This window comes from Anser cygnoides, chromosome 20, assembly GCF_040182565.1.
Source record: "Anser cygnoides isolate HZ-2024a breed goose chromosome 20, Taihu_goose_T2T_genome, whole genome shotgun sequence".
NCBI classification, from domain to species: domain Eukaryota; kingdom Metazoa; phylum Chordata; class Aves; order Anseriformes; family Anatidae; genus Anser; species Anser cygnoides.
The window spans coordinates 8,453,303-8,480,102 of record NC_089892.1 but is presented as its reverse complement, the minus strand read 5'-3'; the positions used below and the strand labels follow the sequence as shown (position 1 = coordinate 8,480,102).

The 26,800-nt window shown below is 55.2% G+C and overlaps 1 protein-coding gene across 7 annotated transcripts in view; it reads right to left on the bottom strand.

Annotated features, from left to right (window-relative positions):
• ASTN2 (astrotactin 2) overlaps positions 1-26,800 on the bottom strand; it is a 348,717-nt gene that overhangs the window by 174,855 nt on the left and 147,062 nt on the right. For all 7 annotated transcript variants that reach the window (XM_013182791.3, XM_066980984.1, XM_066980985.1 and 4 more), the window contains 3 exons: positions 19,621-19,705; positions 19,393-19,467; positions 18,829-18,966 (listed from right to left, as the gene is read on the bottom strand). In XM_013182791.3, coding sequence (XP_013038245.2) covers positions 18,829-18,966; positions 19,393-19,467; positions 19,621-19,705 — 298 coding nt within the window. The remainder of the gene's footprint in view (positions 1-18,828; positions 18,967-19,392; positions 19,468-19,620; positions 19,706-26,800) is intronic.

Here is a 26,800-nt window from a genome sequence, read left to right as displayed (position 1 = left end):
CGTGGGATGGGAGCATCCCTCCCTCTGAGCCGTCCTGCCCTCAGCCATCACCTTCATTCCAGCTGCCAGTCAAAGGCGGATGCTCAGTCTGAACCGCAATTCGCAGAACATGCTGGCGTGTGGGACGTGGTCATCACAGCTCCTGCCCGATGGGATCTGTCAGAGCAGGCGAAGATTGCTGGGGAATCTGCGCTCCGGCTGCACATCCAGCAACAGGAGACTGAGCTCAGGAGAAGAGGAGAGGGGAAAGAAAGGAAAGGAAAAGAAAAGAAAGGAAAAGCAAAGCCCTTGTGCACTGCAGGACCACCTTCTTCCTCCTGCTCATTGCATTCCGCTTTTATTTTAGTGTCTATTTTAACAATAGAGACTAAACGGAAAGGTTTCCATGCTAATTAATCCACGGTCTGCTCCCAGGGAGCCGAGGGGATGGGATGGGGCTGTGCAGAATACAACTTGCTTCCTTCAAAAGGTATGAGAGACAGAAATGTAAAATCCAACGCCGAGGAGGCAGCAGCGGGAAGGTGCTCAGTACAAAAAAGGCATTTGTACAGCACAAAACACAAACCCGCGTTGGCAGGGCGAATACAAAGGAGGTTACAAGAGCTCCGAGCAGTGAGACCTCGGCGCTGGATGCTGAGCAGCCACCAGCACGGGGGCAGAGCCATGCCAAGGGACGGATCCTGCAGCGCTGCTGGGGAAATGCTGGGAGCTGGGCGGTGGAGAAAAACCTCCCGGGAGGGGACGATCCCGGCTGTTCCCCGATAGAGCGGGGAAATGCTCGGCACCAGCACCACTCACCTCTCATCCCTGCAGGCGATGGGATGCCCGGAGTCCATCAGGCTCGGTCCCTGCACGTAGCAGCATGGCCGCCTGCCCCACTGGGGCTCGCAGGGGACATGGGGCGCTCGGTGGCACACATGCCACCCCTGGTCACGGGGCGATGCTTTGGGCATGGCAATGCCCTGGCCCGGTCCGCGCAGTGAGCGAGCCTGACCCAAAGCCTCCCGAACAAACAGACTGAGACGTACATGACAAAGCTGGATTTTTCAGCCACTAAGCAGCATCAGAAGAAACCCCTGGAGCGGCTGCGAATGCGACCCTTCGAAAAGGAGTCAACCAAGAGCTTTCTGGATGCAGAGCTCACCCGAAAGACAAACCTGGGGATTTACGAGCGAGAAAACAGTCTGTTGTTTGTTTTTTACACCATTCTACCTAAACAGACCTCTGCACACATATTTGCAAAAGGAAAGACCGAACTGAACTTGCCTCTCCAATTTTTTGTCTCGTTGGAAGGAGCACCGCAAAGCTGAACCGACCGCCAGCCGTCAGCCTGAGGGCAAGGAACTTGCTCCCATCCGCATCGCAAGAGCCTCCCTCTGCCCCAGTTCGACTTCAGCAACATTCACTTCTACCTCTCCACCACCAAAGTCAGGTTTAAGAAATGAAGATGACCTTAAAACTCCTAAGGGGCTGCTCTGCCAGAGGAACGAGGAGGGAATGTTACCCAGAAATAAAGCCCGGAACGGGAGCTGGCGTTGCTGGATTTACTGCAGCCTCTGCTGCTGAATTGCTGCACGACCGCGGGCGGCTCCCGAGATGTGTCGCTGCTCCACACTCCTCATCTGTAACACGGGGACAACACCAGCTACCTACCTCCCACGGAGCCGTGCAGTTAATTAATGCTGCTCTGAGCTGTGAAGATGAAAAGCGGCACATAACTGCAAAACAGTGTTTTATTATTATTATGAATGGAGCTTCCACTTGTTCCATTAGAGTGAACCTTAAAGCAGTGCTACTGTAGATACTGCGAATTGTTCCTGGCGGCTGTACGACTGCTGGCACGCACAGGGTTTTGATCGTAGACTTGCACGTAAGAGCTTTGAACAAGTCAGGGGGAAAAAGAAGAAAGCGAGGTGCCGGGGAGAACAAACAAACAGAGATTCCACCACATCTTGTGCTTAGCACCCAGAGACAACACGCCCACCCTCCCGGAGGCTGGAACGACAACAACAGAAAGCCCGCAGACAAAAGCATCTCACCTCCTGCTCTCGGCTGTGCTTTGCATGCACAGGCTGCCGTAGCCCTGTGTGTGTCACGTCGGGACAGACTATACAGCAAGGGCACTCGAACAGCAAATTGGGATCTCACGGCCGCTTTAGGAAGTGCTTCGCTGCTTCGCCTCGACTCGACAGGTGAGGGAACTGCGGCACAAGGCGCCGAAGCCGCCTGCTCGTGGGCGTGCGGCGAGCTGTGGGCACAGCAAGGCGCCCGAAGCACCCACGCCACAACCTGTCCAGGCTCAGCTCATCCCCCCGTGCACCCGAGCACCCCTTGGTTGTTCTGCCCTGCAAAGCCCCTGGCTCTGCAGCCAGCATCCTGCTCTGCGGGGCTGCTCCCCAGCACCGGCACCCAGCACCGGTACCCAGCACCGTGCCGGACGCACGCAGGCAGTCGCCCTCCTGCCATGACTGTTTTGGGGTTTGTGACACCAGAACACAGCAAACAAACGCTCAGTTCCTGACTCAAGTCCTTCAGGCAAGTCCCCTTTTTGTGGCCGTTTCCTGCAGGGAAGCCAGCAGCATTTGCTTTGCTCCACCTTGTGCCTTTTTAGCCCGCATCTCTCCAAGGCAGAAAGCCCTCCTTCGCTGCACATGCAGCACCTGGAACAGGTTTCCTGACCCTGCAGTCGGCCTGTCAGTGCCCTGGCACTACAAGCAGAGCAGCGTGCAGCTCTCAATCACACCTGCACCGCCACTGCCCCTCTGCTGGCACCTCCACCGTGCCCAGCTGAAGGACGCGGTGCCTGCGGTACACAGCGGCAGCGCTGCTCCTGGTAGCTACCTCCCATGTTTAATTCAGAGGCTAGTTTAGTTAATCTATTTTTTAATAATTCATCCCTTCCATCTTAATTTTGGTAGTTGTTGAAAATCCCTAATAAAACATTTAAGGGCTCTTTTACTGAAGCAATGGCATGATTTACTTGATGGAAGTCGGTCTTTGATGTCCTGCCTTAATTCCCTCCCTCCTGCCGTGCCTCGATCCTGTTTATCGCTGTGCTGGAGGTAAGAGGTTCTTGTTGAGTTTTGTAGCACTTCGACGCTTGGTCAGCGTTAATAATTCAGCTTGGACAAATCATGTAGCACAGGAGCCTCCTCCTTTGATCCATAGCTGCCTGTGTCCGCAGCTCGCAGCATCGTCGCGGAGCGGCGCTGGGACCAGGCAGGGCATCCCGGCCGACGCACGTCAGAAGCATGAGCAAAGTATCACAGGTGCCAACTACATTGTTCAAAGAATATACACCCTTTTATAGCACTTATATTTCATTCTCTACTGCTGGAATGGAGAAACATGCTGGGTTTTTGCATCCGTAATTGGGGAAGAACAGATGGTAGAAGCACAGTTGGAAGTAATACGGCCATTAAAATAATCTATACGGCTCGTAATTCTCCAACACGTGAGGAAAAGTGGAGCCTGCCTTCGCCAGCACGCTTCGCCTAGCCCTTCACCAGGCCAGGATAGGGGTGGGAGTGTTTTTTGTGGTTTGGGGGATATCCGGGTGTCTGGGTGGCTTTGATGGCTTTGGCCATTCCCCTCTCCCAGGCTGTCGGTCACCTCACTGCTCAAGAGCTTCCCTGCAAGATCAGACCCCGAGAACTGTCCAGAAAAGCCCAGAGCGCAAGCAGCTATATGGAAACGTATGTTCTTGCTCTGCATGATCTAGGTCGTGGTTTCAGAGACCTCTGTGCCCTCCAGAAGTCCCAGCCACCAGGTTATTTGGTTCCTCTTGCTGGGTGGGGGCTTATTTCTGGGTTTGGTTTTTGCTCCGCATTGGTTTGTTTTTCTACACAAACACACCATAGAAAAGATCCTACCTCAACGACTCAAAATAGAGAAAATGTATGAAATCTCAAGAGGAACACAGTGGAAAAAGTAATCCTTTCCTACACAGACCCAGAGGCCAACATCCCCATCCCGATTTACAGAGTGAGGAAGCAAAGTGAATCGCTGCAGAAGCCGTTCCCTGGCAGGGAACCCAAGCCCCCCAGACCTCCATGAACACCTCCCCAGGCCAATGCAATGATTTTCCCAGCCAGAAACCTCTTCGTTCAGCTTAAAATCTTCACTGCAATCGTGCAAGCGCCTCCCCAGATCCTTACCCTCTGCCCTGAACACACTGGAGCCAGCAGGACATTACCTTGACAGCTGGCTTTGCTTTATGGAGCTGTAAATACATTTTTTAATAGGCTGGCGGCAAGAAAGATGTGTTTCAGACTCGACAACATCCCAAATTAACTGAGATTCATTTCAAAAAGGGTGAAGGGGGAGAGGAAGGGGGAACACGAGCCTGAAACCCACAGAATATAAAGCCTTGAAAGCAACTGCCAAACAGCCCCCGCAGAGCTACCTCCTGGCTCTGGGAAAGGGAAAAAAACCTCCAGCAACATCAGGCTGAAGTGGACATCACCGAGGAGGCTGCTGCAAGCCGTGCTCGTGCTCAGAAAGGCTTTTGGTTTTTAATTATGCTTTTTCTGGGAAGAATCCAGCCTCTGCTGGTGCCCAGCCCTCCCCTGCCCCATCCCCGCACTGAGGCGGCCCCATGCTGCGGCTGCAGCATCTCGGGTTGGGGTCCTGCTGCTTCCCGGGGGCACCCCCAGCTTTTAGGGGACCAAGCGCCTCCACAAGGGCTGGCTGAGCCCTGCACATCCCCCTGGCCCCAGGAGCAGGGGGTGAGCACCAGCATGGGGGAGGCCCTGCAATAAAAGGTTTGCTGCCTCCACTCTGGTGGCTTCTCCTCCTCCTCCTCCTCGTCATCCTCCTCCTCTCCTTCTCCTCCTCCTCCTCCTCGTCCTCCTCCTCCTCCTCGTCCTCCTCCTCCTCCTCCTCCTCTCCTTCTCCTCCTCCTCCTCTTCGTCCTCCTCCTCCTCCTCTCCTTCTCCTTCTTCTCCTCCTCTTCCTCCGCCTCCTCCTTCTCCGTGTGCTGGAGCATTAAGCCTGACATGCCTTCGTTAGCCCCAGCACTGCTCTCTGACGCCTAATTTGACTAACCCTTTAGTGACTAATTTAATTACCCCGGCCCACAAACTGACAGACAGCTGTTAAAAATGGTTATTGCATTATTAATACGCTCCAGTAATTTCCCATTAAAACTATACTGTTAATAATTTTTTCCCTGTATTTCTTCCCTCTTAATTAGTCTATTTAAAACTTTGAAGGAATATTCTCTTTATGGTAAATGGGAGCGTCGAGCAAATTACATTTTTGATTGAATACTTCTGTGATAGGCCAGCAAATAAGACCGTTGAGTTGTTAATTATTGTCAGAGTTTCACACGATGCCTGCTAATGAGGCAGTCAATCTTCTCTGCCATTCCTGGAATATTAATGGAAGCCTTTGGTATTGATTTTGTCACCGGGGGGAACCAGGAAATCCTCTTCTCCAGGTGCTGGGGGGCGGGAGGGGGCTGCCTGGTGCTGGATGGGGTCATGGAGAGGACCGGAGACCTTTGGGATGGGCTGAGCCAACGGGGGCTTGAGGCAGGGCTGAGTTCAGGAAGATCTTGGGTGCTGGCCTGGCTTGCACTCCCGAAGGGTGAGCCACCGTGTCCCCACTGGGGATGATGCCCTGTGGCCCCATAAGGATGCCCAAACAGCCCCAATAGCCACAATGGGATGGGGCAGGCGGGGGGCACCTGAGTCAGCTCCAGCCCTGCGGTGCTGCCTGCCCTCAGCCGACCTGCTGCTGCCCGCCTGGATCAGACCTCTCCGCTCTGCGATGAGGTGTTTGGCATTTGTTCTTTGAGCAAAGGGAAACGCCTGATCTCTCGGGGCAGGTATTTCCACAGAGCGACGCCGGGAAATCGTTAGCAAAGCAACCGCGGTCGGGATTCACAACGCACCGCGAGGTGGTGAGAGCGCGTTCAAAAATTGTGCTGGGAGGTGAAAAGGGGAGGTTCCAGTAACGTTCCTCAGGCTGTTTGGGTACTGACATTTACACTAACGTGCTCGTCGGAGGAAGGAGGAATTTGGCAGCCGAGGCAGCCGGTGTCAGGGCCGCAGGACCCGACGACCCTCCCACCTTGCCTCCCGCTGCCTTGCCTGTACTCAGAGCTGGGCGGCTGGGCAGGGGGGGCCGTGCCCAAGGCAGAGCCCTGTGCCAAAGCCTCCTCCCCGCAAACTGTGCCTCGGCCAAGCCAGAAGTGGTACTGTTAAAAAAGTCCTCACTCTCCCATGTGTGAGCCCTGGGCTGTCGGTGACAGCGAGGAACCACGAGCCTTCCCAAAACCTGGCAATTGCTCCCAAACCACTGCTCTGTCGGGTCGAAATCCCCCGATGCGAACTCAGACCAGCCAAGGGATGTCGAGAGGCAGAGACTGGGACAGAAGCACACACACAGACCTCCGTGCCCACATCGCTGCATGCCTCGAGCCTGACCAGCTCCCCTTCTGTCCCGTTAATGCCACCCCCCTGTGCAGGCAAGGAGCCGCCTTCGCCGAGCCAGAGCTGCAGAGGCGTGCGTGCAGCTATAGGGTGAGGCGCGTATCCCTCCTTCAGCACGCGGGGCGCGAGCACGGATGCACAGAACCTGCTGCGCTGCAGCACTGGGAAGCTGCTCAGTGGGGTGCACCCATCGGAAGGGAAAGGGAGCAGCCCTCGTCAGCACAGAAGAATTTCTATGGGGTATGTGGGGCTGTGCTGGGCGGCACAACACGGCACTGACAGCTCACCCCAGCCAGCTGAAGCACGACAACCAGAGACATTTCCCAGCCACCCCAGAGGTTTGTATGGCACGGTCTCACCTAGCACACAGGTAGAGTGAGTGGCAGCTATGCAGGTGTCCCATTTGTGGGATCAGGAAAAAAAAAAAAGACGATTGTGGACCGAAGGAAACCAATTTCAAAATCCAGATGGGCCTAAATGGATTTTGATTTCAGCTCCGGGCAGCGGCGGAGGACACAGAACTGGATTTGACAGGACTGTATGGCACCAAGTCAGAGCAGAAACGTGGCTTTCCTAAATAGGTCACACGGCATTTCGTGCTCGGTTTTATTTCTGCAGACTTGCTCTGAGTGTCTGCGTGGGTCCCTGACCCAGGGACCGGCAGAACCAATGGGCTCGCACACAGCCCCCAGCCCAGCTCATCTGCCTTCACGCTGCCCGAGCATCCCCAGCCCTGCTCCCACCAGGGAAAGCCAGGGAAGATGAGATAAACCTTGCAAAGGTCACAAAATCCTGGTGACAGCAGGCAATGTGCCGGCACACACCAGATGGCACAGCTGCCATGGAGAGGCCGGAGCTCGGGGACATCCCGCCAGCGATCTGCTGCAGCTACCTCACGCAGCCCAACCCACGCCATCCCCCCAAATTCAGTGGGGCTGATATGGGACCACCCTATGTCTGCCTGACCAGGTGCTGCAGGCACAGCAGGAACGGTGAGGGTTTTTTGGGGGCATCCGCTGGGATGCTCCCGATACCCTGCAAACCCCATCACCCGCAGCTGCACAGCCCCAGGGGCTGGGATGACATCGAGAGAGGGACAGGCAGGGGACGTCAGCCCCAGCAGGGTCAGCCACCCGGGGTGACAAGCAGAGGGAGCCCAGACCCCGTGCACGCCCGGCGTACTCCCGAGCAGGCTGCCACAAGGCCAGGGAACGTCTGACAGCAAACCTCAGGCTCCTTTAAATCTCCGCAAAGCCGCAGCTGATGAATCTGAACGGCACACAACCAGCGCCCTCCAGATCTGTGCTCAATTCCACGGGCTTCTTGGCCTCTCTCAAGGCTGGGTGAGGAGACAGCACTGATTTCTGGTTTTTCCCCCCCAGTCTGTGCAGCAGGGTGGAGGATTAGTGCTGCTGCTCCCCAGGCACCCGGCGTCCCTCCCACCGCCACCCCAGCTGTCCCTGAGCCCATCTGATGCCCGCTTTTGCTTTACAAGCGAGCCAGGCACTGTTTTCACTGCAGTGAAGTTTTTCAGGCTCGGGCTAAAAGCTGTATTTTTTCTTTTTATAAACTAGGCTTCAATAAATGAGGAGGTTTCTGCTTATAATTAATTGCCTATGCTGCAGCATATCCTGGGTGTACCGGGAAGAGGGGAGCCTGTAACTCCCTGAGCTCCAAAGGCGATGCCTTGAAAAGCACTTAGGTCAGTGCAGCTGTTCCTGACTCTCCTCCTATTCTGGTATCACGTATTAGTTGTGTTTGGGCACAAACCCTGCCTTTCGCCCCCAAAATCCCATGCCATCACAGTGGTCGGGCACCACGACAAACTCACACAAACCCAGTCGGGCTCCTTCCCCTGGGCACGGCACCCTCCAGGCAGGCTGCAGGAGGAAGGACAGGCTCGGGCCTGCCCAGGACCAGCGATCTGCTCCTACCTCAAAAAGCTCGTCCTCAAGAAGCTCGTGTAAGAGAGAGAAGAAGCCAGGTCTCACAACAGGCCCAGCTCTGGCTCCTTGGCTCCCACCAGCGCAGGACCACATCCTGCCTCACAGATCTCCCTTCCCAGCGGAGATACCAACACCTCCCCGCAGGAACAGGAACACGAGCCACGTGGTCAGGAAGGGCAAGGAAGAACAGAGACAGAGAACCAGGAGCAGCCTGCCCATAATAAATTGGCATCGGCCTGAGGTGCCCACACCAACCACGTGGAGCAGGTCTACGAGCGCTCAGTGTCACTGCTGGGAAAGCCACAAAGTCCTTCGCCCGTGATATCCGGACCCAGTGGATGCCAACGACCAGCTCCTGGGTAAAACACCACCACGAACACTGCCGGGGGGCAGGCAGGGAGCAGAACCCCGCAAGGTTTTTTCCCCCAAAGGAGAGCATCATGATACAGCCAGAGGGGGGGACGCTCCGGGGCACCACCACCAACCCTTTCCTCCTGCCTGCGCAGGGACCTCGCCACCGGGCGCTGCTGCCCAGGGAACTCGGCCTCGGTGCCGAGTTACCGGCACGGCACGGGCTGTCGGCACGGGCACACGTGGGATAAATGGGGGCTGGGGTCGAGAGCCTTGGTGCAGGTTAACTTCATCGCTTTGTGCGGGGTTTTCAGGGCATCCCTCCGGGGAGCTGGCACAGAAGAGCTGCCCCGCAGCGTTTGCTCAGGCAGATTGAGCCCTAACAGATGTCAGGGCCCGTCACACACGGCCCCTGCCTGCCACAGATGGTTATAAGCAACGTGGTCGCCTCTCGGACTCTACAGGTCAGGGAGCCCTTTATTAAACAACCCACTGGGTTATAATTAACCCTTTATAAACTACTCAGCTACAGCCCAAAGCTGCTTCCAAACCCACAGCAACTCCATTTCAGAGTCAATGTCTTCAGCTCTGGCCCATCTGTGTTTAACACACAGTGATTAAAAAAAAAAAAAAAAGAGAGAGTGAAAATGTGGACAGAACTGAATAAAGAGACTTCTCGTTGCAAAAGCTCAGAGCATATTTACACAGTATCCTGCCTTAATTCTCAGCTTCTTCATTTATGTCATTTTAAGCCCTCCACAGTAGCAGGGAAGTATTAGCTGGTGTTTAATTGTGTGCTCCTGGGTTCAGCACGACTCCCAGAGAGCTGCCACAGGGAGAGAGCCTCCGGCCACGGGTGACCGGGTGGCACAGGCGGGATTAGGCAGGGCTTGGGCAGGCAGTGACAGGGACATCCCACGGCACAGCCCCGAGCTGGGGGGGTGAGCTCTGCCTGCAGACACGGCCAAAGGGGCAGTCTCAAAGGAATGAAGGGCTCTCCTTTACACTGATGCTTATTCAGAGGGCTCAGACACACGCAGGTAGAGACAGCCTCGGTTCAACAGCAGCGAGGGAAATCAGCATTCACAGACAGCTTCGTAAGGAACAGGAATCTGGCCCCGCAGGGTGTACCCCCTGCCCCTAGAGTCACTTCGGTGGGTCATTTAAGCTGGTTTTTTAGGGTCCCCCAGGCTTCTCTATGGGCACCACCACAGCACAGTCCAGCCCACCCTAAAGCACATACGTACGGCAGGACTTAAGCGCTGAGCACGCTCTGACACGCACCAGGGACACAGAAAGCAGCGGTGCCACGGCAGGCCCCAGGCGCCCTGGCTGCGCGACGCTCGGGACAAATCCCGAGGTGGGACACCGGGACCTGCTGTGTCCCCCAGCCCCACTCAATCCCAGAACCGACCGCACTCCCCATGCCGCTGCCTGCTCCGCAGCCCTCCCCTGCGAAGCCTGCTCAGTACCTCTGCTTTAAGCCTCGGACGGAGGAGAAATGCGTGGGGTGCCGTGCCAGGACAGCCTGGTCCATCCGCACCCGCACCCCTCCGTCCCCGCTGCCACTCCAGCCAGCTCGGCTCGGGGCCCCTGGCTGCACCCTCTGTGCTGTGACAAAAGGCACTAGGTTCAGCCCGCAGCACCTCCTTACATCAAAAGCACCGGAGGAAATGTCTGGAGCTGAATTGATTAGTGCACAGGAATTCTTCAGGCAGTGAAAGCAGGGCAATTCCCAAGATGGGATTATTTTTTTGCAAAGCTTCACCTCATTTTCTAGACTTTTTTTTTTCCTCCTGCTCGCTCCCCAGCCTTCCTTCCAATCCTCGCCAGCTTTGCAGCACTCTTTGATTTAGCCTCTCAAAACAATATTCTACTTAATGCACTCCTCCATGGCACCGGGGAAACCGCCGCCGCCCACCAGACCCCCGGGCTTTCCAGGCGTAGCAGCAAGAAAATGTTTAGAGAGCTTTTCCTTTTCACTCCGTAGCCAGCAGCCAGACTTAGGGAGGCCAGAGAAGCTGCCTGCCACTTATCAACATCTACATCAGAAAAGGAGAGGTCAAGTGCATAGCAAATAAAGAGATGAAAAAGGGCAATGATGCAAAACCTGGACACAGCAGAGGCAAGGAGCAGAGGATTTGCAGCTGCGGCGCAGCACGGCTGCGGTCCCACCAGGCAGCTGCAGCAAAGCACAGGAAGGTCATGGGTTTTCTGAGCCGACGGGCGACGCTGGACGCTGCACTGTGCTGCACTGACACAGTCTGCAAAACAGCTGCTGAGCTTTTTGGTCCTTACACCTGGGTGGTGCTGTGCCGTGCGTACCCTGAGAGCAGAGGGGGTGATAAAACCAGCCCGAGAGCCGGGTGACGTCCTGGAGCAGAGCAAAGCCCTTGGGGCAGCAGCTGTGGCTGTGGGACACTGCACCCAGCCCAGCAGGGTCGATGGAAACCTGGCTCTGGCTGCTCAGGAGCGGAGCCAGTGCTAATTAACCTCATTTGTCTTCGGAGAGCGGGGCCGCCCCGGCTCACTGGCTGCAGCTGCGGCTGCCCAGTGGCTGAAGCCGGACCAGGATTTTCCCACACGCTTCTGCTGGTGAGCACGATATTCCTCCGCAGCCACATCGCCTCCCCCATTCCTTCCACAAACAAACAAACCCCCATAAAATAAACCTAGGGGTTAATTTTCTCAAAGAGTCCCTTCCAAACCCGCAGGGAACGTTGTCCTTTTGGAAATGCCCTTAGAAGAGAAGGACGAACCTCCCCAACCCGTGTCCACCTCTGCTCCCGTTGTCCCCGCTGAGGCTGTTTCTCATCCTTACAGCAGCTCCGAAGCCCATCGCAGGTCCCTGGCACGCTCCCAGGAACATTTCAGCTCTGATGAATTTTATTAGTTTTGTCCTCTGAATGAAGCGATCCAACAGCAGTCACGGGAGATAAAAACCAGAAAGGAGGAGCAGAAACGGACCACAGTGGGCAAGCTTACGGCATTTGAAATCTCATCAGAACCGGCTGGTTGATGGTGCCGGCTCTCTCCACTAAATTGCATTTAAAAATAGCTAAAGAGAAGTTACTAATGTTTTCCCAATGTCATGACCCCACACAGGACTGTAGGTCCCAGTCACGCAGCTAAGCCTGCGGAGAGGCGTGCAGCCACGTGGGACCAGGGACACCGTCTCCCCCTGCTTCAATGCACTTAAAGATAATGCTGCTCACACCAGGGAGGGGGCACTGGCTCAGAGCATCCTTCCCCAGACACGCGGGGAGCCCTGGCTGTCCTGCTGCCGCCACCCCTCCCGTTTCTCAGCTGCCCCTCTCCCTTCCCCACCAGTGCAGCGCTGCATGCTCGTGGCTTGTGATGGGGGACGGCAACGTGGGTCGGCTGGGCTGGAAACAAGAGTCAAAGCTGACTCCAAATCCTTCGCTTTTGCTGGGGCTCAAGTGCCCGCACTCCAAACCAGCCCTGCCCCGCTCCTGCTGGGCTGCTGTGGTGTCCCTCCCCACGACCCGGCACTCTCCAAAAGCATCACCTCCCTGCCGGCAGCGGCTGTGCCCCATGCCCTGCTCTCCGCCAGCTGGACCCGCGGTGAGCTTCGTCCCTTCTGCCTGGCAAATCCCTCGCATCTCCCCATCCCCAAATGCTGCTATGGTTTTTAAATCATGTGCAACTGCCCCAAAAATACGAGCCCTTTTTTTTTTCACTTTCACACCTGCTCAGCAGCCCAGGCGCACCCAGTCCCCTGCCGCTTTCTGACACCTCCCCAGGCTGCCTCGGGCTGACACGAGCCCCTCCTTGTGAAAGCCCAGGCAGGCCGTGCAGCTCGTTCATCTCATTTCAAATGAAATAGCGAGGCTCAGCGCACATGGTGTGCAGGAGCAGAGCAGCAGGAGGAGGAGGGCAGGGTTTCCCAGCCCACGCTGGATGCGGCGTGGCCGGGAGGTGACAGCCTGGTCCCTCTCCTGCCGGGCTGCCCGGAGCCCTGCCCAGGCAGCGGACGGTCACAAAGTCACGGGCAATAAACTCCGATGGGGAGAAAGACATAATTAGGGGAAAATAGTGCAGACAGGCTGAATAAACAGAGAGGCCATGGGGCCATGGGGCCTTTGAACAGGCGGCTGCAAAGCGCACTCCAGCAAATGTTTAACAGGAAGCAAAGGCAGGGAGATAAAAACAGATACCACCATCAAACAGGGACGGGAGAGCTCCTTCCACTGAAAGAAACCTAATGATGCCTCATTTTGCTTCCTTGCTTATGTGCATGCATCAGCCCCTGCCTGCCCCTCCAAACCCCTTCTGCTCGTCACTTGTCTGGGTGCCGGCAGGATCCCGCTCCAAGAGCGGGGCTGAGGCTGGCAGCAGGTGGTTTGGTGGACGGACAGACGGACACACACGATGGCAAGAGAAGATCTGGCAGAAAGAAAAGCTGCAGAGCTCGGTGCCAAATCGTGCTCTGTGCTGGGAGATCCCAGCTACATTAACGGGAACCATTCTGGGTGTGAGACAGCATGTGCATATTTGGCGGGTGTTGGGGTTTTTTTAATTGTCTCAATAAATACATAAACAAAATCTGTTTGTGCGTTTGTTTGCTTTTCCCTCCTGGGCTCCGTGGCACCGCTGATGAGAGGAACAGCAATCACTCAGCTGCACAACTCGTGGCTGCTCCTGGTGCTTGCTCCCTGCGATGGATTTGCCTACCAGCTAGTCCAAATTTACATCACTGCCCCTAGGTGGTTTGATCATTTTCTGTGTAGTTTTATAGCCCAGCATGAAGAGCTCAAGAATTTAGCAGGATCACACACAGAACTGGAGCACAGAGAGGGAAATTCAGCAGCACTGTATCAGGGATTATTAAAAAGCCCACAAAGAGGGAGGCTGAGACGTCTCTGCACCTTCTCAGTGCAACAGAGGTGCTGCTGAACACGGGTTTCAGCTCTGACCTAACCAAGACAGTCACTCCCTTGGTGATTCCAGATTGAGTTTAGTTTCTTTTCCCTTTTCCTGCCTGCCCCGCATTTCCCTATCACACCACTCCTTTGACTCCTCTCTCCTTCTGCTGCTCCCAGCCATCGGCGGCTGCCACAAGGTTACGTCCCCGTTTAGTCATCCCTTAGCCAAATGAGACGTAGCTGACTCCTCCAATCTGCTCTCATAAATCAAACCAGGAGGCCAGGACCAGCAAAAATCCCACAAGCAGCCTGATGCAAAGGTAACACACGCATGGCAGAGGCTGGCAGCTGCCTCTCTGCACCACATCCCTCCTTTCCCCATAGCAGACGAGGCCAGGGGCTGCCTTTATCCCTGTGTTACGCACCAGAAGTTGCTCCTCCACTGGTTTTTGTGAGATGACGGCGTGCTGGGGTGATAAGAAACCCAGCCCAGAGCTGCAGGGACGTTACCTCCGGGGATGCCGGTGTCTCTGTGATGTGCACTGTAATGGATTGTCCTCCCTCCAGAAACGAGTAAGTTGTGCTTGGTGATGCAATGATCAATTTGCTCCGACATGTTAGGCTGTCCATTCATCACAGGCACCTGCTGTCAGCTGCGGCGTTGGTGCCCACGGCTGCTGTTATCAACAGGACAAAAGCCTGGAAGGCAGCAACCCGGGGTTGCTGCTCCTGCTCAGAGACAGCCCCCAGAAGGGCTTCCCTTGCATGAATGCACCCCAGGGCTCGGGGAACAGGCGGTGCTGCAGCTGGGACCACGGAGACAGAGCAAAAAATTGCAGCAGGAGTGGACCCAAGAGAAACCCTTTTGCGCAGAATTGGTGGTGCTCAAGATGAGCAAGAAACCTGCCTTGTGCTGGAGCAGAGTGCCCAGTAAAAACCTCCCGAGGCTCAGCGGTGCTCACCTGCAGCAGCACCCCTTTGTCTGTGCTCCTGCGGGTGAGGCACGAAGCCCAGGTGCGGAGCAGATGAGACCTGCTGCTGCTGTGACAAAGCTGCTTCCCCTCTCCTGGCCCAGATTCCCTCCGCCTTTCTTCTCCTCTTTGCTTTTCATCAGCCCCGGCGCGGCAGGGAGCCTTGCACCGCAGCGCTTGGCACCAACTTGCAAAGCGCCTGAATGGCTGCAAAAGCGGTGCCACACGGTGCTTCTGGCAGAGCCCCTGCAAGGCAGGGGCAGCGGTTTTGGCACAGGGGCACGGTGGGGCTGAGCCAGGAAAGGCCACGCACAGGGGGAGCAAAAGCTCCTGGCCTCAGCACGGGCTGGTCCCTGCTCCACGGGATGCGTGCGCTCAGAGCAAGGGAGAAAGGGTGGCTCGTGTGTGGTGTGTGAAGCACTGAGAGAACTGAAAATGAAATAATAATAACAACAATAATAAAAAATCTTGCTGATTGTACTTTGGCAAAGAATTCAGAGAGCAAAGGGGCTCACTTGGGAGCAAAACGAAGATGAATTGACAGAGAGTTCAAGAGAATTCATTCTGCCACTGAACACTTGTCTCTCCATCAGGACATCTCAAAGGCTTGTCAAGCGAAGGCAAGGCTTTTATTTGTTTCTGTGGTTGCCATAACGATGGAGCTATATGTCATGTCAGGCAGCAGCTGAGGCTCGCTCCCCTGATTTATAGCCACTCACAAGAAATTACAAACTTTTCTGCCGAGCTGGGGACCCGGCGGGGCTGCAGGGTGCTGGGCAGGGGGTGCCGGCCGGCACCCATCCCCACAGTGACAGCAGGGCCCCCAGCATGTCCCAGTGCTGCTCTCTGCCCCCAGGGGATGTCCCCAGCATCAGTGCCGCCACCAAGGGTGCCCCTGTCACCAAGTGCTGGGGTGCTGGGTGCTCGCAGCAGTGGGAGTAAGGCTGCGGGTCCTCCCTGCTGCCGTCCCTAGTGAGCTGCTGATGGGGTGAGCAGCCTGCTCTGAACAGGAACAGTGATGCCCTGTCCCACAGGACAAGCGATATGTCCCAAAGGACCATAAAGTGAAGGCCACGTGTCCAGGGAAGGTCAGCAGAAGGATTAAACACCTGAGAGTAATCTGTTAAAATCAGTACAGACTGCTGTGTTCATCACCGAGTTACTGGAGAAATACGGGATGGGAGAGGGACGGGAGCCATGGGGAGAGGGAAAAAAAGGGGGGGTCTTTAAAACAAGCAAGACAAGGTGAGATACTTCTTGACCTGACAGCTGGAGCATCCAGCCCAGCACAAGCCAGAGGCCAGCACAGGGAGAGCCTCCAGTGCTGGCCACCCTCATGTGAACAAAGGTGTCACCGGTAGCGTGGTGTCACCAGTAACGAGCTGTCACTGCTAGCCTGGCTCCCATGAACCAAGACGTATGACCGACGTGATAATTGTGCACAGGATCATGCTCTGGAGTTGAAGAGGGGACGCTTAAAACAGTTACTGCTAAATTATGCACAGAAGCTTCACCAGCTCTAAGGGAAACCTTTTGCTCAGTTTAGGATGCATGGCCCTAAAACACCCACCGCCAAGTTCTGCAGGACGAGTCGTGACCCTGCTCCCCTCCGGGGGCATGCAGAGCACAGGCAGCGTTCCCAGGGTTGGCTGCAGCCATGGGAGGAAGCTGGAGAAAGCCCTGGCGGTGAAGCACGTGGAGAGCAACATCCCCAGGAGCGGCAGCCGGGAGTCAGCATTGCTCCAGAGAGCTGCTGAGTGGCAGAGCCCCACCTGGCCTTTCTGCAGTCTCGAGCATCTTCATAAAACCACAAGGCTACGTTTGAACCTTTAACCCTCCAAGTTGTAAAGACTTCATCACTTGTTTTCTCCAAACCAGGCTTTCTGCAATTTCCCTCCATTAAACTCTTCAAGACAAGTGACCCCAGAGCCAAAAGGTGCCAGACTAATGAAAGGTCTGGAGGAATTCAGCACGGTTGTTATTAAAGGCACAGAAGAAATACAGGACTGAATTACCATCACGACATTATGGGACAGCAAACAGGACACTCCAGGCGCTGAGACGCAGCATGTTCCAGCTGCTGTGAGATGGTGCTGATCTGACCCTGGGCACGGGGACATGGCTGGATCAGAGCTAAAGCACCGCAAGCAGGAGCTGCAGGCACAGAGGGACAGCAGTGCCACCGTGCTCCCAGTGAGCAGGGCCCTCTGAGGGCACAGGGATGGCTTTTGGACACAGGTACAGTGCATAGTACGCGTTCACCTCCAACATTAGGTCCAACGTTACTGGTCATCACTGGGACATCTAGACCACCGAAACTGCTGCATTGCTGCTCCCTCGCCTTGCTACCAAGGCACCTCTCAGTCCAAAGCTCCCCAAAACCCCAGCACAGAGACAGGACAAGGCGATGCTTGTGGGCACTGAACACGGCCATGTCCCCGCTTGTGGACTGCCTCAGCACTGAGCACAACTTTTCCGCACCAGCTCCTCCGCCAGCCCCCAGCGCTCAGCTCGGGAGGCATCAGCTCCGTCTCCATCCATCACAGGGTGCTCGGGACCCTGAGCCAGCAGCCTGGTCCCAGTTTGAGAAGTGTTTAGGTTCTAATGCAGAAATAATAGATCAGTTTTTGGTTTTCACTGTATCTGTGAAACCTTCCATAATTCAACATCAAATATTTATTATTACGTTTATTAAAGTTTAAATAATTTAGCATCTCCTGCATGTACGATACAAGCGCTGTGAACTTGCCTCCCTTATTCCACTTGGGTCACTCCGGTATTTGTATCTGGAATTCTCAATTCAGCTTTCATTTAGGAGGAGAGCAGGCATCAGCCTCCATGCCAGAAGCTCCCTACCTCCTGCCCTGGCATTCCTCCATCCTGAGACTCCTCCTCGAGGATCAGAGCCCAGAGACAATCACAGCACCGGGGCAGAAAGCGAGCTTCCCAGCCTCTACTTCTGCTTTCTAATGAGGATGTTAGTGAGCAAGAGACAGCGGTGGTTTGGCTTGGAAAATGTTGGCATACAACAAGGCGACCCTTATCCTCAACCAAAAATCAGTCGTCTTCTGCAGACAAAAACTACCTTTCCCAACAGAGCCAAATTGTGACAGATACATACCATAAGGCTCCTTTTACACAAGAGGGAACGAGCACCAATCATCAACAAAAACACACTTGGAAGTGAGGACCTTTTGGATGCCAGTCCTGGCTCTGCCGCAGGTTTTGGAGGTACTTGCTCCAGCTGCAGCCCTGCCAAGACCCATGATGGAGCAGAAACAAGGAAACCCCCTGTCCCATTGCTCTTGGGAAACGGAAAGCAAAATAGGCTGGGGAAATACGGATCCCGCTGGTGCCCATGAAGATGATTCACATCACAGACAAAAATTTGCATGTCAGGAAATTTTGTCTTCGGCGAACAGGAGAAGGCAGCAAGCAGGAAGGTAGCGAGGGCTCCCACAGCCTCCCTGGCACCCGGCGATCACACGCTCGGTTTTGATTTAATGGGGGAGAGGCGATGCACACTAAATGCCTTAGGAATCAAACAGTCAAGCCCTTGCAAACCAGGCAGGGGTGGACAACCACTTTGCCTGGACTCCCTTTCCAAGCCCCTCACCTCGCCCACTCTCAGCCCCCTCTCCCAGCCTCTCCTTCCACCGGGGCAATTCTCCTCCTGCAACACCCCTCGAGCTCGCACTGCTGAATTTGACATCAGAGGAGGTCTGGCTGAAGCACAAGCTAGCCAAAATGACGAGTCAGAGAAACGTTCGGGCATTTGCTGAACTCCAGGAAGGAAAAAAAAAATCCCCTAATTGCATAATAATTGGACAAGCAGCATGGCCTTTCACCTGGTCTGACCTTGGCCCCTCGTGAGCCCCAGAGCAGCCTATAGGGTTGGGCTGACGTGACACACATACGAGATTCTGAACGAGGATGGCACTTCCATACCTGCGAGTGCACCGATTACAGCTGTGCTATCAAACATTAGATTTAAGCCACTTGAAAATTGCCTTGCCACAGGTTCATACCAATTTACCTGCCTGCATTAGAGTTATACGCACACACCTGGCCCAGACCCATCAGGACCAAAAAAAAACCGCAGAGTTATCACATCGGGTTTCTTATTGGAAGAAAATTAATCAAACTTATCATCGTAGAAATTACTGCATCCTCAGGAACAATTTAAAGAGCAATGTAGTCACTCGAGCATGAGCAAAACGAGAAATCTGCTTCCTACCTGACATCTGCTGGATCTTCTGTCACCAGAACATCTGTCTTGCAGCTGGCAAGAGGATTGATAGAAAGCTCCACCGGGGGCACCACGAAGCTCTTACTGACCGGCAGCCACAGGCCTTGTCCCAGGCTATAGGTGGACCTGGAGTGAGGACAAACATGTCAGATGGGAATATGGTGGTAGGAGGTGGACCTCTACCACACCTGGCCACTTGGAGATGAGGGCAGCGGTGCCATTATGGCAGGCGTTCGTCACTTGGTCTTGTCCTGAGAGCCAACCACAGGCACACGAGTGAGAACAGCTGGAGGTGTGACAGGGAGAACAGGAGGATGATCCTGCTCTGGCTTTAAGCCCAGGGGGATACTTAGTGCACAGCGCCCTCGCTTTTGTTGAGGTGTGTCGGCAGAGGGGACAAGAGGGAATCCCCTCTCCTCCTGCACAGGACAGGCTGATTTTTAGGCTCACTGGAGGCAGGTGACACCACCAGGAGGCAGCAGGCTGCTGGGAAGCCCCCAGCAGCAGGCACTGCCCTCTGAGACGGAGGAGACGAGCGGTCGTTGGACCCACCTGAGTATCTTCTCCGGCGCCTGCTCTCCTGTGACCAGGTCGTATCCCCTCTCGAGCGTTGTGTAGGGCCACGGCCTGGGAGACCAGGAGGGAGAGAGAAGCTGCGTCACGCCACCCAGCAAGGCCAGCAGCACCCGTCGGGCGCCGGGTCTTTGGGGATGGTGGCGGCCAGGGGGGAAGGACAGCCGGCCCCAGCACACCCCAGAGAGGAGCTCGGCTCCCACTCACCCTTCGCTGTGTCCCCAGTCACTGCGCACACACAGGTGCCGATGGACGGGGTCTGGGGCGTAGCCTTCGTGACAGCTGCACTCCCCTAAAAGAGACCAGGGAAAGATGAGACTTTGTGCAAGGGGCAGGTCAGAAAGCACTGCGTCGGCCGCTCCTCCCCTGCTGTTCATCCCTGCTCGTCACAGGAATCCAGGTCCCCGTGGCGGGTCTGAAGCTCTTTGGAGCCTTCTGAAACCTCTGGGTGAGGAGATGTGGGAAGCTGGAAGAAAGCCGAAGCTTTTCTGAAGGGGTTACACGACGTGCTCCCGCTGTGAACGGGGATGAGATGTAATGATGCAAAACGTCTGTCCTCAGCCCGTGCTCCTGTGCACCCACGCAGCTCCCCAGATTCAGCCAAATTCTGCCTGATGACCTCCGAGGACAGCTCACGCTGCCTGCAGAGAAACACCACGTGGACGTGGCTGCTCCTGTCCTGGTCTGCAAAGTGCTCACACCTGCGGCAGACGGGCTGCCCTCGGTCCTCAGCGTGATGCTGGCCTCACCCTCTGCAGCCAGCCTTCGCTGTGCCCCTGCCCAAACGCTAACGGGGTCTCACCCCGCTGCACCTTCCTCCTGCGCCCTGTTACACCCCGCTGAGAGCAGGAGCAGGGACCTGACCGTGCCTGGCCCCAGTCGATTCTGTGTTTGGTAGAAAGATGTAACCCGGAGCAAGAAACGGCGAAATAAACAGTGGAACTGGATTTGCACGTGGAGTTTTCTCTTACAAGCGCCTGTCGATAATTTCCCCCTCCCCACTTGCCCCCCCATCACCCTTTTCCTCCTTGCAGTGGCAGGCTGCTCTTTAAGCACCTGTGCAGAGCCAGGAGGGGGAAGGGGGGGCACACAACCACTGCCGCCTGCTCAGAGGAGGGAGGCAGGGAGAGGGCAGCCCCCGGAGCCGGCACTGATGCAGGCTGGCAGGTACCCGTGTGCTCCTCGGGTCCCTGGGCGAGCTCCGCGTGTCTCGCAGGGCTTGCAGTAAGGAGCTTTCCTGCTGGGAGGGAACGAAACGGGGTGCAGCCGGTGAGACCTTTTTTTTGATGAGAGCTGTCTGGAAAGGGGGAGGTAGGGAAAAGGAAGGGGGGGAGAAAGAGAGAGCTAATGGCATGCTAAAATGCAACAGCACCTTCATGAAATATTCACTGCTTTAAACACGTCTAATATTAAAGATTAAATGTCCTGGGATTTGTCCTAGCGACTTCGAAGCACTGATTTATGATCTGTCAAAAGCTGCTAACCTCATGATTCATAACAGGAGAGGCAGGAGCATTACTCCTCCAAAGGGAAGGAGTCGGGAAGCAGACGGCGGCGTGAGCTCCTGCTCCAGCTCAGCCTGCCTGGCCTGGGGCTGGGGCAGTTTCACGGCAAGAACTGCGTGTCCTAATGGCTCCGTCAGCCAGTTAAAAAAAGGGAAAGTTATTTTTTCCTTGGGTGCTTAGTACGCAAGTTTCCCCAGCCACGCCGCGGATCATTAATTCCTGGCGCTCGTTACATAACAAATATAGGCTCTGCAAATGAGAGACACCTCAAAGTGCTTGCAAAGCAGAGCCGGGAGTCTTGGGGCACCGGCTCACTCCCAGCGCCTGCCATGGAAATTAGAGCAAACTGGGGAGAAAAAAAACACCTAGAGAGGTTGGCATCAAACAGCCCGACCACCTCCTTCCTTACCGCTGGCTGCAGGTTCCAGGGCTGCTAACCCCTCTCCCGCAGCACGACGTGTTTGTTGTGTCCGCCCGTTTGCTTCCTGTCGAGGCAGCTTGGCGTGGGAAGGAGGAACTCCATCACCCCGCGGAAATATCGATTTTATCGACTCCAGTCCTAGAGCTTCGGCAGCTGCAGCTGGCGCTGGAGGCTTTCCCAGGAGGTTTAGGGGAGGTTTGGGTGAGCGGGAGCAGCCTGCGGCCACAGCAGGGGGTGCCACGCAGGGCTGAGACCACCGGCACCTCCCCAGAACCGTGCAGGATGCGGCCCCAGCTTGTCCAGGCACATCTGCACCCTTCTGGCAGAGCTTTAGAAATGCAATGGGAAAGACTGCAGCACAGGACCAGCTGAGCATTGCAATCTGCTGGGCTGTGAAACGCAGAAGAACTGGTGGTGCTGCTCCACGTTTTCATGAGCACTTGCTCTCCTCGCACTGCTGGGCATCTCCTCTCTTCCTTCAGCCCCCCCAGATACTCCGTGATTTCCTCTTTGCTCAGCCCGGCCGGGCATGGTGCTGAGCCAGCTCCTGCCACAGGGCACAGAGTGAATCCCCATGGAGGGAGAAACGCTCCGTGTGACAGGGATGGGAGCCCCCTAGTTCCTAGCTCCTCCTTTGAGAAAGTACATTTCCTAAAGGGCAGATTGCAGCATGCTGCATAAAAAACCACCACCACCAAAAGCCCGAACAACAGCACTGCTGTTCGCAGCTACCAAACCTTGCGTCTGCCTCTGCTGCGGGAGGACAAATGAGTCAGGATCTACAAAGTGCTGGGACAAGCATCCCATTTCTGCGGTCGCCGACCCACAAACGGTGCAGACACGGCCGGTGGTGGTCATTTGTCTTTCAGATGCATAACCCACAAGTCGGACTGGGTAATCCACAGCGAGTCTTGGTCTGTTCTGGAAAAGGAAGGATCACTGCTTGCTTCGTTTAAGCAAGAGCAGGTCCCGGTGTTAAGTTCTGGAGGCCCCACGCCGTATTTGCAGTCTGTCATTTAACAAAGCACTGCGAGAGGGAGAGAGGAAACCCCTCTGCTCTTGCAGGGAGCAGGTGCATTAACCAGGAAATGGAAAAGCACAGGTCTAGTAAGAGGCTCAGAGAGCATGCCTGCTCTTCATGTGACACGCACAGGTATTTGGGAGGGCAAGGGGAGACCCGAGGCCATGGGAGAGCAGCAGCGCCCTGCTCCAGCCAGCCCCCAGCCCTGCTCTGTGGCGCTGCTTCTCCTGCTCCCCTCTCCCACTTACACCAAATCCCAAAGGCTGCACAGCCACGGCCAATTACAGGGAACACGACGTCTCTGGGTCGGCTTCTGCCCAGGGGGTAACCTCTGTCACAAGCTGCAGGACACATCCAGAGCTTCGCAGATAGTTTCATGCAGCCTCCCTCCTCCTGCTGTGCTTTCATTTCCGAGGAGGCTGCTTGAGGAGCCGATGGGGTGAGGAGCTCTGAGTGCAACCCAGAGCTGCAGGCTGCCGCAAAGCACCTGTGGGCTGCAGAACTTTTCTTTCATTTCACCCAATGCACCATTTCTGTTCCTTCTGAAACAGAAATAACCCCCAGCCATCTCTTTTCTTCGTGCAGCTGCACGAACACCACACGGCCAAGCACGCCGGTGCCAGCGTGCCGGGTAATCCTGTTAGCCTCGTTAGGGCGAGAGGCGATCTGTTGTGATAATGCTACGGGATCCCCCTAATCCTCCAGCCTGGCATGCAGCAGAAGCTGCTGCAGCCCCTGTGCTCCCAGGGAAGCTGCTCTTTGCAGGCAATGGCATTTTTACTGATGGAGTTAGGGGGCTGCTGGCAGCAGTGGAGCAAACAGGGGGCAGCCCAGCAGTCCGGCCTACCCAGATCCCTCTGAAGGGCCACCCTACCCTCAGGCAGATCAGCACTACCTCCCAGCTCGGTGTCGCCTGCAAACTCACTGAGGGTACGCTCAATCCCCTCATCCAGGTCATCAATAAAGGTATTAAACAAGACAGGCCCCAGCACCGACCCCAGGGGACACCGCTTGTAACGGGACGCCAGCTGGACTTAACTCCCTTAACCACAACCCGCTGGGCACGGCCCTCCAGCCGGTTCTTTACCCAGAGGAGAGCGCACCTGACCAGGCCACGGGCAGCCAGCTTCCCCAGGAGAATGCTGTGGGGACCGTGTCAAGGGCTTTGCTGAAGTCTAAGTAGACTACATCACCAGCCCTTCCCTCACCCGCCGGTCTGGTCACACGGTCATAGAAGGAGACGAGGTTGGACAAGCACGACCTGCCTTCCGTGAACCCGTGCTGGCTGGGCCTGGCCCCCTGGATGCCACGCACGTGCCGTGGGATCTCACCCGAGATGATTTGCTCCGTAACTTTCCCTGGAACCGAGGGCAGGCTGACAGGCCTGCGGGACCAGCCTGGGAGGCCTGTAGGCCTCTTCTGGGCGAGCTGACGCCAGCAGCGGCGCGGGGCTGCGTGCTCGCACCGAGCCAGCTCCGGGATGACGAGCCTGCTCTGATGCAGCACTGACGGATAGGGGGGACCCGAGGTGCCCCTCTCCTTCCCCACTGCAGGGGAGCAAAGCCTTGACCCCAGCTCTGCTGGCCCCGGTGCATCCCTCCAGAGGTGGGGACAAGGGGCTGATCGATGCCTGTCCTTCCTGCCACGCCAGCCACTGCCCTCCTGTAATGAAGCCGTCGAGGCTTCAGAGGTTCAGAAGCATCCAGAGGAAGTTCAGCATTGATTTATCCTTTGTGAAAGGTTTCTGAGCTCCTGGCAGAACGTCACAGAAGCAACCTCTTAATCCAGCGCTCAGAGAAAGTCTGACAAGGCTGAACCGGACCCTGCTGTCCTGCAGCCACCTGAAGCACAGGCTCTGGCCCTGTGGACACCTCTCCCACCTGCAGGATCTGTTCTTCATTATTTGCAGACCCTGGGTGCAGGCTGTAGGGCTCCTTCCAGGGCACAGCCTGGTCCCTTGGTCCCTGCCACATCCCCAAACCAGGTGGGGTGCTCTTGCCTTGGCCCATCTCCCTCCCCACCTACCAAAACCCCCTTGTAGGAAGTTTTGGGCGCACCGGTGGCTCCCAGCACTGCTTTGAACAGAGCCTGGGAGCTGCGCTAACCCACGAGGAGGTGCCGTGGGCCCAGGAGCAGCACCTCTCCTTGCTGCCAGCTGAGCCAGCCTCATGCCCTTGCGAAACCTTCTGCAGGTTGGCTCTGTGCTTTGGGTGAGCAGGGAAAACCTGGAATTAACTTGACGGTTCCCTCCTCTTCCCCCACTACAAGTCACCCTCTTTGCCCAGATGCATCAAAGCAGTTAAGAACAAGCTTAACTTGTGGGGATTGTGTCTGGTTTACGCTCAGCACAGATATTATTCTCATTATCATTTGCTAAGCCCCTGAGCCGTGCTGCCGAGGGAGCTCCCAGGGGACACACGTGCGTGGCTGATGCAAGGCAGCAGTGCAAGGTCCTGAGCTGGCAGCACCCAAGGGTGTTCTGCAGTGCCTGGCTGCTGTCTTCTGGGATGTCCACTGCCCAGATCAACTACCATAGGTGAGAAGCGACCTTCTGCAGTGCTGCTGGGATGGGTCAGGCAGGTGAGATGGGCCCAGGAGCACTCACTTCCCTTCCCTCCCCTTCATGGCCTTTAGACAAGCACAGAAATGCCATTACAAGAACATTAGTAGCTGCAGGATTAAACACTCTAATGGCAGAAAATGAGAGTGTAAAGACAGCACAGATAACCTTAACTCAGCCCCCTCGCAGGCATGCATTTTGATTGCTGTTTATGTCTAACACTTCAGCCTGAAGCTAAATTAGCTTGGGAGTTAACTGCCTCCTGCCCTGCTTGGTGCAGAAGGCAAGCTGTGCCGCCACTTGGAAAGAAATCGTATATTACATGGTTTTTGACCAAGTTATTAAACTACATACCTTAGAGAGACGGAACCTCATCTTATAAAAGTCTAAGTCAATAAAGACACCGGGATCTTCCAACAGCGAAAATAGCAGAAGTGTACGAGAACAAACAAATATTACTTGATGTGCACAAAAGCCGCATGATATTACACTGAACTATCAGTGAAAATGACTGTTTTCGTAAACACAAATACACCCTCACTGAGGTTGGTCATCTACTGATTTACATGTTCAGCTCTGCAACCTCCAAATCCCCTTTACAAGTGCCTTTAAAAAATGGGTATGTTTAACAACGACTTTCATCTGTTTCCTGCCTGCAAGAGCCTTGTCCTACCAGGACAGCAAAACCATCTGCAGCTCAGGTGACAAACTAGCCCATTTGGAAGATGATGGAAACCTTTTTTTTTTTTTTTTTTTTCCTGCCAATTTCTAGAAAAGACCTTTCACTACCACATCTAATTGGGTTCTTACAAGCATGTGCCTATTGTTTTGTGGGTGCAATCAATTGTGGATGCATAGAAGAGAGCTTTGACGGGTAAGTGCCTGATTTATGGATGGGGAAAAAAAAAATCAACGCACTTGCACCTGCTAATCAAGGTAGCGATCCATCTCATTTATGCCACTGCTCTAGCAAGCCTGACAGCACAGAATCACAGGCTGTTTTTCCCAGCGTTTGGCCCTCAGGGACCAATTCTCCAGCAGGCCTCTTAAGTGATGCCCACAGAATGTGCAAGTGAATCAGTTTTGTGCATACAAAGCAGGTAATTGTGCTCACAAATCAGGATTTGCATATGCCACCAAAAACGGATGCCCTCGTAAATGTTACCAGCACTGGTGAGGGAGGCAAGTGAAAAAGCAGGGCTCCATGATTGTACAAGAAGACATCCCAGAGTGTGGCACAAATGCCATGTCCACTGAAAAAACTGAGAGCGAGGAGAGGTGCCTGCAAGTCCCAGCAGGCAACAAACCTTCCTTGTCCTCGCTTCAAGCAGCGCCTGCTAAGAAGATGGGGCATTTTGGCTGAAGCTCTCCAGCTGAGGAGCAGCTCTGGGCCACAGTTTGCACTGTGTGAGGATGTGCCAGCATCTGGAAGAGGCACCCAGCTCACCTGAAGTGAAAGATGGCATTTTGCTCATGTGCAGATGTTGGTGCTCTCTCCGAAAAGCTCTGATGAGTTGGTACTTTGCAATACGGGCTTGAAATTTGTCAGGGGCAGCAATCATTTAATTAAAGAATGAGTCACACTGCGAAGACACAAGGGAAGCCAAATTAAGGTCAGGCAAGCAAAATGTGTTTTGGCATTTCCTAGCGTTTCAGAGCCACCGTCTTCAGTGTGGATTATTATTTATACTGAAGTAGCACTCAGTGGCTTCAGTCACGAATCAGCACATCGTACAGACAGATGTTAAACAAAAACTCCAACCCAAAAGAGGTTTTCAGTCCTGGGAAGGGTGAGAGGTTGAGTCTCAGCAGACAGAGCCCCCATCACCTGGTGGCCTCTGTCCAAACATGTGCCAGGAGCCCCTGGCGCTGCTGCTGAG